The sequence below is a fragment of the Parus major genome, chromosome 1, assembly GCF_001522545.3.
Source record: "Parus major isolate Abel chromosome 1, Parus_major1.1, whole genome shotgun sequence".
NCBI classification, from domain to species: domain Eukaryota; kingdom Metazoa; phylum Chordata; class Aves; order Passeriformes; family Paridae; genus Parus; species Parus major.
The window spans coordinates 67,534,246-67,546,276 of record NC_031768.1 but is presented as its reverse complement, the minus strand read 5'-3'; the positions used below and the strand labels follow the sequence as shown (position 1 = coordinate 67,546,276).

Genomic DNA, 12,031 nt, shown 5'->3' with positions numbered 1-12,031 from the left:
AACACCAAAGCAGTATCTTTAAAGATCTCTGGAGCATATGTTCATTTCAGCAGTACCTGTAATGGATGTACTGCACATATCAATTAGCAATAAAAGTTTAACTTTAATCAAATTAATAAACTGTTAAAGCAAAAGATGTCATTTTTGCCTATCTGTAGAAGATTATGCTGTCTCCCTATTTTAGGAGTTTAAAGTTGGGTAATTTCTTTCCTTTTCCATGCTAGCAAAAACACTTGATTTGAGAAAATTCTCATACCAATGAATGCTTGGATTCCTTGATACAATGTCCCTTTCAAGAGCTTCGATCAGGTCTTTGTCGTAACCTGCTCCATCAAATTTTGGAATTTCCCCATCACCAAATTCCTGGGGTATTTTCTTTCCCTAGAAGTGAAAACCATACAGGCTCATAAGAATTACACAACTGACACACTTCCTCACCAACCAAAGGCATGAATGCAGGAACAGCCTCACAAAGGTGGCTGTATCACAACTTAATGCTACATTAAGTCCTAGCTGAAGACCAGAGCATCCAAAGCATATTTTGAAGATGCTACACTTGCACTCTACCTGTCAGGAATAAACATCTGAGACTATCACCACCAAAAAGGAACAGGGAAACTGTCACACACAGTCTTTGATGGAGTAAAATCAAGATTCTCTCCCCTCTTTTCATTAAAGCCTTCCTGCTCAGCAATACCTACTTTCCTCAACTACAAACTATGTCTGCCTCTCATTCACTGGCCAGCTTCATAAACAATTAAAATACTTTTAAAAGGTCATATTTATTTAAGGACTCCACTAAAAGCCCCGAAGAAGCTCCAAAGACACCCAGGCTTCTTAGACTACGGTAACTTCAGCAGCACACCAATGCTACATCAGTGACCAGGCCCCTAATGGCCCAGAGTTCCTGGTTAATACTGCCACAATGCCGTTCAGCTTTTGGGGGTGAAGTTACATTTTCCCTTTGAAGGATCAGGGCTCACGCTCCTCCTCTCTCAGTTGTGAAGGAAATCGCTTCCCCTCCCAGCATTCAGGGTGCCTGAAAAGCAGCTGCGCTGGTTCAACGGAGGAGGCTGAGTAGGGAGCTACTTTAGGACTCTTAGCTCAGCTTCTAAACACTATCAGGAGCAAGTTAAGGAATCCCAGCTGGCTGGACAAAAGCATCCTAGACGAAGGCGGGTTGAGAGGCAGCTGGAGACACAAATAACCTCGCAGTGGAAAAACAAAAAGGTAGCGATTACACCCCTCCCAGTTGCCGTTTGCCCACGATGACTTGTGAGGGAGTTGTTTGTCTTCCCACTACTTTTATTTCTTGCTTCCAAGCGAACTCTTGTGTTGTTTATTACCCCTAACTCAGCTTTTTGCAAAGGAAACGAAGCTCAGAGTTGTGTTTAAGCAAAAAGCTGGCGTAAAAAATGTAGTGGTCTGGTGTAAAAAGGAAACGGCGAAAGACACCCTGTGGAGTTTTCAAGATTCCAGGAGCGATAAAATGGAATCCAAATGTAACCATTAAAATAAAAAAAATAAAAAAATAAAAAAAAAAAAAATAGAAAGAAAACAGGACAATGAAATGAAAGGTGTTTGCTGTCTGTTACATACTCCTCTTGTTCTGCAATGGACAGGCTTTCCTAGTAGAAAAAATTTTCTGCACATCACAGAACAATTGGTTTATCTTGTTGCGGTTGGGTTTTGTTTTTTGTCCGGAGTGAAACCGCGTTAGGGCAGGACTTGAAGGGCAGGGGCAGGAGCAGGGGCAGCAGGAGCAGGAGGGCGGCTGGCTGCAGCACGCTGGGGCACGGGCAGTCCCGGGAGCCCCGAGCCCGGCGGGCAGACCGCGCTCCGCGGCGCAGCTCAGCCCAGCGGGCCGGAACAGAAATCCAAAGGGAAAGGAAGGCCCGGGGCCGGAGGGTGCCGGCAGCCCCAGCGCGGCCGCGGGGCGGCAGCACGGCCCCGATCCCGGCCCCGATCCCGGCCCCGATCCCGGCCCCGATCCCGGCCCCGATCCCGGCCCCGATCCCGGCCCCGATCCCGATCCTGCGGGACGTGCTGTGTCAGGGACCGCTGCTTCTCCTGCCCCTGCGGCACGTCTCGCCAGAAGAACGATGGAGAAGGGCGGCCAGCGGGCAGACGTGCTGTCAGCCTCATATCGGCTGTCATTGTAGCGTTGTAGTGACACTGAATTATTATTTTTTTTCTTTTTTTTTTTTTTCTTTTTTTTTTTCCCCCCAGTTCCGGAATTAAACCAAGATTTAAAGTAGTTGCAGTTTTCACAAGTAATAAGATTATTAATGCTAGTTCCAAATTGATCCAACCTGCAATTCTCCATCAGCAGGTGAGCATGCACTAGAAATAATGATTTTTTAAAAATGTCACCTGAAACCAGGCAGCAGAAATAAGCATAATTTTTCCAGTAATCTCTTTGGGTATTACTTTCACAAAACAGCTTTAAATAAAATTGTTGTGATGACATCTTTCTAAGAAGGTATGCCAACAGAACAAGGTATACTGTGCTGCAAAAGACTGCTCCCACCCTTGGCAATCCCACCTCATAATTTCAGGTAACCAATATCTGTCTTAAACATTTAGAAATCAGCTGTCCTTTCCATCAGGAAGAGCTATTAGACCTGCACTAACACACTGGAACAACAAACTTGTTTCCAAAATTGATGTTATTTCTTCTCTTGTACTAAGTTTCTACATTAGTTTCAGCAGTTCACTCCTTGGTGTGTCCACCACACTGATATACTTGCATCAGGTTTGTGTTCTCTCTTCATTTACCAAACCAAGTAAGTCTCCTTTTGGAACATAAGCTGAACATAATTACCCATTCACTTTGGCAACACTTTTTTTTTTTCTCTCCCTCCGAATGTTAGCGTATCTTTCTTGGGCACGGTTGTACACAAAATACTCCAGATGTTTTCTCACCAGATCCTCCTACAATGGCACAGGTATCTCTCCTCTCTGTTGCTAACACCTCAAGAATCTGGGATTTTTTTTACTGGGATTTTGTTTACATTCACATCCATAGCATTATCATACTGCCTCCTTTAAGGCAATCTCAGCAGATTAATCACATAGAATAACCCTGAGGGCCATAATTGCCAGAACTGGACTCCTTGCATTCCTGCAGGTTCTTCCCATTGCATACAAATGCCAAATAACAACCGCCACGTGCATTCTCCATCTCTCACTGCCAAAGCCAAAGGTGGCACCTGCTTGTGCCTCACCCCAGCAGCCAGCTCTTCCCCACCAGGAAAAGGTAATGTGCCAAATGGAAGTTCAGCCTGATCCAGTTTCTGGATACATCCAAATCCATCTTCTCCTCTACTGCTGAGTTCCCAGCTTCTAGCAGAAGTTCTTTTTATAGTTTCCAAGAACACAACTTACTGCTCTGTACTGCTGAACATTATCCCATTTCATCCAACTCTACCTGTGCAACAGCCTCATTTGCCTCTTCTGGTGATTGTGCTTCTCAACTTGGTGCCACAAGCAAATTCAGTTAGTGCATGCACTTTCTTGTGCCAAGTTCAATTGGCACAAAAATATTAATTTAAATACAAAACAAGAGTCAAAAATTAATTGCCAGTTGACTGCTACTTCTCCTTTCAATACTGCTTGTTTACTTACCCTTGCTGCCTAATCCCACTTTCCAATTCCTCTATACTACACACTAGATTAACAAATTGCTTTCCATGTGGTATCCAGGTAGATTAATTTCTTTCTATAAGACATTAACTAGAACTCTAAAGAAAGCCCTGGCAGAGGCAGGCAGTTCCTTTGCTTAAGGAACCATATTTCACTCTATTTCACTTTTCAGTTAGTTCCAAGTCTTTAGCTTTTCATCCACTCTAAATTTGTTGTAAAACATATAAAAACTAACAACTCCGGTTGCCTGGATCACTTTTCCTTTCCCTTTCTCAATAGAGGCATTGTCAACACAACTCACCATTCACATGGGACAGCATCAGACTAAGTAAATTTTACTGCAAAAATGTGCTCCCAGCCCTGCAATTTCACCTACCAGTTCTTTCAGTGTTTTCATATGGAGATTATGCAGCCTTCCAGTCCCAATGAACGGAGATCGGTGCTTTCACCTAAATGCAACTATCTCATATCACAATTGGTGATGCATAGGAGGATAATCAATCAAAAATAATTTAATTTTTTAAGTCATATTTTCATTGATGTTAATATTCACTTCACTGATATGGCTGTGTAAACTTCGGCTATTTCATATCTTTCTTAATTTACTGTCCTTATCCACTGACTGTCCAATATAATCTAAAGACTACTCCTAAAAAAGTGTTCCAGTGCTTAGATATGGTATTAAGCGATTTCTAAAAGACATACTGATAGCATTCATGCTGCCTCTTTAAACTGAACTATTAAACAGAAGCTAAACTCTTGGTAATGATCCAGAAGAAGGTACCCTGAGAACAAGCCTAATGATTTCCAGTGGAACTAAGAAGTAAAAAAACTTGAAAGCAGTATTTTAGGGAAAAAAAAAAAAAAAAGACACATGAGGATTTAGTGAATGGACACAATCTGGTGGGTTTAGTTCAAAATTATTTTATATACCACTAAAAAAGGTAATTTTATTGGCATAGTTGAGTTAAATTACTTATCCCAAGATGATTACTGTCAGGATGACAAGATGTTATGGTCTAGAGTGGAGAGACAGTGAAAGAAGGCATTTGTTTCAAGTGACACAGAGCATTTCTAAAATCTATGTACTATACTTACATTCACCTTGAAAAAATATGTCATTACATTGTGGTATTATAGCCAGGACAGCATGCAACCTATTACACTGCAATCAACATCTTAGGAAATGGATAGTTTATTGCATGTTCTAAGTAGTCCTATCCTAGCACCCAAACCCAAAAACTACAGAGCTGAAACATTTAGTAGGAGAAAAGATACCTGGTTACTTAATTTAAAGCTTCAGGTCTGCCCTATTATTTTTAACTGAACATGATGAGTTACCAAATCTCTTTGATTTGACATAACAGGCTACAGGGGAAAGCTGCTTGATGGTTCAAACTTGGAAACTGACAAACACTTGTAAACTAAGAAAGAGCAAAACTGAAAGGTAAATCTATTTTCATGCCTGCGTGCAAAATATTGGAAGTTGCATTAACTTGTTCCACTTCCCACACGTGGCTATTTCTTTTTTCATTCAAAATCTTTCTCAAAGGCCAATCATGGATCCCTTACAAGAACCATTATATAGCACATGAAGATTTGTAACTTGGGGTGTTTTTCAGTCACATACCCCAGACAAAGGAACTAGAATAACCACCAAGAAGCTAGACAAAGGGGAATACAAGAGCACATGTATTGGAATTTTTTGAGGAGTAGACATATTTTCCTTCTGCCACCTAGTGACCAATTTATTCAGATAAGAGCAGTGTTTAAAATGTACCATATTAAATGAAACACCTTCATGACTTTTCCTGCACCTCACAGCAGTAGTATTGCTAATCACATTATTCCCAGAGACAAGCATTATACAAGTCATGTTGTTGTAGGCTCCTTATAGTAAAGCCCTATAATGCTCATCACCGGAAAGCTTGGAAAGCAGAGTTCACCCTCATTAGAGATAAGACTTTGAAGGCTGCCTTACACAAGCACATCTGGTGAACCTGTCACACACCACGACTCCAATTCCCCATATAGCTGGCAAAACTTTCAATAATTTCACAGATCTTCATGAGATTTTTATAGCTTGCAGGAGGCACACTTGTTATTTTAAATCTTACTGATCCAGGGTAGAGAGATTTCTAAAATGCTTGATCTGTACAGTCACTCAGTGGCACTGCTGAAAATGTGCCTGGCCCTACCTTCTGATGGTAATAAGGGCTAGGACTACTTAATACTTTTGCTGTGTATCAGAAAGCAATTTATGATGAAAAAAGTGTATCATCAATGCATTTATGTAACTGTTCTGAACTCCTAGGCATAAATTATGTTATGGTACGGCAGAGGCAACGGTGCTGGGGAACTCCATTCATAATGCTTCAAGTCTAGGGAAGGGTACTGGTCTCACTTTTGTACTTTTTACATTAAGATTTTTACAAAAGCCCTGTATTGGATTCCTTTAAGGAAAAAAACAAACCCCACCAAACATATGGGAAAAGGAGCAGGAGGAACTTTATGCCTGAATGACACATAAGAGATTACAGACAAGCCCATGGTTTTCACTCAAAGAATAAGAAACCCTCAGCAAGAGGATACTATTCTTCCCTCTCTGTCTTACAACAAGACAGAGCAAACATAACAGAACTTTTCTTAATTTGATGTAATTATTAATAAATATCACCATGATACATGCTTTGCTCATGGGGGAAAAAGAAGGTACTAAGTTTTCCCACATGGGATTGTTGTGATTTTTTATTATCTGCATTGAATGACTAAGAGTGCTTCCCTTTGCCACGGGCAACATGAGAACACCTCTCTGCCAAGTTCTTTTCCCCTTCTTACCTTGTCATCTCTTCCTCTAGCTCTGGGTTCCCTTTCACGGCTGCCTGAAGATTTCTCCCCCTTGGACAGAACATGTGCTCTGCCCGCGGGCCCGCGGGGCTGAAGTCCTGGGGAGTCTTTCTTCAAAGGTTTTCCATCTCGGTTGGGACGTTTTATCTGAGGTGGAGCCCTAACAACAGCAACCACAACAAAAACATGCTAAAAACAGTGAAAAAAAGAGCAACATTAAGAAGGAAGAATTCTAATTTACCTTAGTACTTTATTACTAAAGCTGCCAAGACCCTAAGCCTTATTTCCCTATATCTGCAAGTCCAAAACCATGTTTCTGGTTCTGTCTGATAACCCAAGTAAGAAGAAAAAACACAAAAGAAAAAATTAACAACATTATCATATCAGTACTTCTAATCAGTCTTAGAACAAACTAACACCCATGTAACAAAAGAGGAAACAATTTACTAAAAGTCTTCAAATTGGATATTCCTCTGACTCCAAACCAGGAGATTATATTAGGCTACATTCACATGCACATTGACATTCCTGGTAAAATAAAAATTTTAAAAATAGAGAAATAAAAAAAAAAAAAAAAGGTGGCTAAAAGCTTTGACAGGCCCCAAAACAAAAGATGGAGGATTTTAAACAATCCGCCTACCTCTGACTTTATTTGCCTGTGTGAAAATGTCAAAACATAAAAATTGCCTTGAAAGCAAAAGCGAACAGAGCCAAACTGCAACCACCTATATTTGTGTACATCACCCACAAAATCAAAGAGTACTCAGCAATAGAATGAGGAGAAATAATTTTTTTTTAAGACAAAGTGTCGTCATTTTTCTCTAGGGATTGAATTTGAAATACAGAACTAAAATAAACAGCCAGGAATATCACCCAGATTTAATAAGTGTCCACTATTGAATTTTGTACTGATTCTTGTTTTGACCAACTCAGAACTTAAACCCCAAAAACATTTTTCTGGAATATGCTTTAAATTGAGTACATTCTTAAACACAGTGCTGGATAAAATGGCAATATTTTGCTTTTCATGCATTTTCTTCAAACTTAACTGCATAGAACAGTGTCTGCATTTCCATAATTATTTGCACAAGATTTAAATTTCAGCTTAAAATAAGCAGATGAACTATTGGGGCTTTACCAATAAGGAAAATACAAGAATAAATACATCTTGAACTTTACATAACATTACCATAGAAAATCTGAGTTATTTCTATCACTCACAAGAGTCACCAGCATTAATATAATTTTACGCTTATATTCTTAGGGGTTGCTTGTTGTTGTTTTTTTTTAAAAAAAACAAAGATATTTTTGATAATCATAAAGCACAGAAAGTTACAAATAAACTTGGCATTTCTTTCCATTAACCAAGACCTCTCATTTTACTTTGCTCCTTTTGCTTATGTAAGAATACACACCTTAAAATTCTCTGCTCTTATGTTAGAAAAATATTGGCATGATAAATGCTATTTTTGTCTGTAAACTGAATCTGTTTCCAACCAGCTCTGTTAAGTTGAAAATAGGTATTTCAGAAAATGCACAAGTATCTTAAGAAATCTATTAGCTAACTGAAGTTACCTTAAATATGGTTACAGAAGAGATACACTATGTATAACAGAACATGTTTGGCAATTAAACTAACCAATGGATTAAACACAGGTTGAATTATCTGTAGCTAGGGAGCAATTTCTAACCACCTTCAAGATCCTTCAGTTCCAGCTCCTTATAGACTCTTCAGTCATCTATTAATTCTTTTGCTCAAATAAACTGAAATAGAAAAGTTTTCTCATTGCACATGAGAACATCAGCTCTGGGTCACCAAAAGCCCATTTGCCTCTGCAGCAGACTCTAGTTCCAGGCACTTAGTTACTCCTACCAGAATAAAGGAGTGACTCTCTTGAGAATGTAAGAAATAAATCTGACTGTAGTTTAAGTACTTTTTTCTCAATTAATTAGATTTACTCTTTATTACAAGTGACTAAATTAAATGTAATAAATGAGTAAATTAAATGTGATTTTCATGTTACAAAAGCATTCAAAAACAAATATAAAATTACAGTGACCCACCTTTATTCCACCCACTCTGCTTGAGCCTCTCCTTACCTGTGTTCTGCTGGAACAGGAGGAGGCCAAACAGCTGGATCTCTGAAAGGCTCATCTTGATAGGATACAGAGATATCTGGAGGTCTGTCCATTTTAAAACTCTCCAAAGTGTTGACAATGCTCTTAACTTGTTCATATTCTTCAACTAATTCTTGTCGGACCTTGAGAAATATGTATGTTATTTAAAAATTATTACAATTCAAGCTTTAAAAAGAACCAAACAAACACAGAAAGTACCTCAAGAACATAAACTAACCTCAAAGGCAGGGACTCCCAAGTCTTCCTATTCACAAACCCCAGACCTATCAGGCTGGTAAGACCTTTAACAGCAACATAAACAATTGAATCTCTGTGGAGTTCATTTTCCTGCTTTTTAATGTCCCAACCAGACATGATTGCTAACACAGGGATCACTCTTCCATAACATGTGCTGATGCTTGGATTTATGTGTGTATGTTGACATGTGTGCACACATACTCTCATACTAGTAATGATGTTGTTGGTAAATCTATAGTAATTTGCTACTATTCTGGCATAAAAGATCTCTGATTACAGTCTCTGATGTGCTACTTATAAAACCTACCAAATCATTAAAATATAATATTACAAACTGAACTCTGTGAGGAGCACAACATTAGAATGTGTCCAAAGGAGAGCAGCTGAGATGGTGAAAGGGCAAGGGCAAGACTTATGAAGAGCAGCTGAGGTCACTTGGCCTGTTCAGCTTGGAGAAGGCTGAGGAGTGGCCTCACAGTTGGCTACACCTTCCTCAAGGTGGGCATCGGAGAGGGAGCTGCTGATCTCCTCTCCCTGGGAACCAAAAATAGAACACAAGAGATGGAACAAAGCTGCATCAGGTCAAGTTCAGATTGGACACTAGGTTCTTCACTGAGAGAGTGGTCAGACACTGCAACAGGCTGGCCAGTAAAGTAGTCATGGAACCAAGTCTGCCAGAGTTCAAGGAGTGTCTAGACAATGCTCTTAGTCATGTGGCTTAATTTTAGGTAGGAGCAGGGAGTTGGACTCAATGATTTTTATGAGTTCCTTCCATGATTTTATTATATATGTGACTGTCATCAGCAAGATACTAGTATGGAAGAGGGAAAGAGAAGGGTAAATCCCTAAGGCACTGCACAGATCTTGAAACACTGCAATTGCTTTACAAGAAGCTTTATGAACACCTGTACAAAAAGAGCCTTAAGTACAGAAAGATCTTGATGATTTCACAGGGAAAAGCAGCCTTATTGCTCATTCCAGATGGGGTAACTGTATTTTCCCAGACACAAGACATCCAGCTCAGGCAGGATTATTCCTGCCCTGTTTTGGTCTCTTTGCTTTCTCATCACACAATCAGTGGACACATTCCCCAATGTGACAGCTTCCAGCTGAGTTACAAATGTGATTGATTACTAACTTGGTTCCTTCAAACTGTCTTCACACACATCCCTCCTCTCCAAAAATAAATCCAGCCAAACAGCTGCTGTGAGGTACAAAGGAATGATACAGCATAAATCCTCCAGGGCACCACTCCACAAGAGACAGCCACTTCCTATCCAGTGCTTCAAGAGTACTGACAGGATTCCTTATATCAGCCTTCCAGCACATGGAGAGAAAATGGTGAAAAACAGCTTTCTAGCACTATCAGCCAGTGTGCTGTCATTCACCTCACTGGACCAGAAAGAGGATGGTATCTAAAAACTGAGGGAAAGTGACCGCTTGGTGCTTTGGAAGATGAAAACAGACTAACATCTGCCAGCCATCTCTTAGCCAGACCTGAGCAGACCAAACTCTGAAATACACACTCTATTTCTTCGTCAATACCTGGCAAATTGACCAACAAGGAATCCTCAGCGTGTGGACCGCAAAGGAAAACCAGCCATAAACTCCTAGAGGCCTTAAAGAAACTGACACGGATGAAACATGTGCAGAAAGACTTCCCTGCAGTTGAGAAACCCAGACATGGGCCAAAAAAGGCTGTGCCACAATCATGAATTTGACTGAGCACTGTCTTTCAGTGATCACTGTCACTCTCAAACAACCTAGGAAGGCTGCAAATGGAAAAATCACTGGTTTGGACTCACCCAGTCTCTTTGTTTCTCATCATACACACCCTTATGTGCCAGAACCCTCAGGAGGCTCCAGTTCAGGTTTTAGGGAGCCTGAAGAAATCTTTTAAGTTATTTATGTTTAAGCAGTTTCAACAGATAGTGTGCCAAGTTAGCAGCTTTCCACTGCCAAACAGAAAAAACTCCCTTCACTTCCCCCATACCACACTGTGCCCCTGTTCTCCTGGATTCAATTCTGGCATCTCAATACAGTAAGACAGGTTGCTAAAGTGGCAAAAAAACTTGGCCTAGGAGGGTAAAAAGAAAATAAAGGACACTTCTGTTAGCTTAGCAAACTGGACATGTACACCATCCAGTGATCAGGTAAATCCCAGAAAAAAAGAAATGACAGGGTCAGGGGGAGAGAGAAGCTGGCAGAGATGGAGGGAAGACAAGGTAGGGAAGAGCTTGGCTTCTCTAGGCATGGCAGGATGTTAGCTGGATTCAGCTACCACATGAAGCTGCCTGGTCCCCAGAGTCAGGCTCTGGTACGGCAGCCTCCTCTAGCAGCCACATCACCTCCTCCACAGAAACAGCATCGTGGGCACTGGGTGATGTTGGAAGGCCCAATAAAAAGCCTTTCAGCCCACAGGATGGCCCCACACAGCTTTGTTTTGACATGTCAATCCCAAGAATTTACAGTAACCAAGCAGAAAACACATCTTATCAGATGGGTATAAAACACAGTGAACAAGAATTGAGTTCACTTGTTCTTAGTGGCAGTTACAAAACCCCTTTCAAGGAGTACCTCTGTATTTCATATTCATATATCTTTTCCATCACCAGCTTTTATTTGCAATGCTAGAGCTTGTACTTCTATACCCATTGCAGTAAGTGTGGATATTTGTACCTTGGTAAGTACAAATAATGTGCAGGATTATTTTTTTTTTCTGAAGAAAAACTGATCAAGTTTATCTCTATGTGTTTTCCAAACATGAAATTACTACCTGCAATCAGTGTTAGTTATTCAACAAGATCAATCTTTTAGAAAGTGAAAAATAAAAAGTCCCTGAATCATATCCAAAACAGATACCCTGCAACCCTGTCTGATCCCATGCTGTGAAGGTATGGCTCCTATAATGACATCTATTCATGAGTTACCCAGAGAATGTTTCTTAATTAATCACAATGTAACCTACTAAATGTTAATGAAACAGGCATGAAGCAAAAAAGCAACAAAAGCATAGATCAACTGAAATGTGCTTGAAATAATAAAAAGAAGAATTCGCTCTTTATTCTTTAAGCAGGAATGCAGGGCACCTAATCACCTGCACCAGTGACCATAGGCAGTCAGGGTGCCTTGCTGGCTCAGGGAATCATTGAACTCCTGCCTG

At 40.3% G+C, this 12,031-nt stretch overlaps 1 protein-coding gene across 1 annotated transcript in view; it reads right to left on the bottom strand.

The window, feature by feature from the left end:
* KATNAL1 (katanin catalytic subunit A1 like 1) overlaps window positions 1-12,031 on the bottom strand; it is a 59,557-nt gene that overhangs the window by 15,170 nt on the left and 32,356 nt on the right. Inside the window, exons 4-6 of the mRNA XM_015623549.2 lie at window positions 8,593-8,753; window positions 6,484-6,652; window positions 257-381 (exon numbers count right to left, since the gene is read on the bottom strand). Of these exons, the coding sequence (XP_015479035.1) occupies window positions 257-381; window positions 6,484-6,652; window positions 8,593-8,753 (455 nt within the window). The remainder of the gene's footprint in view (window positions 1-256; window positions 382-6,483; window positions 6,653-8,592; window positions 8,754-12,031) is intronic.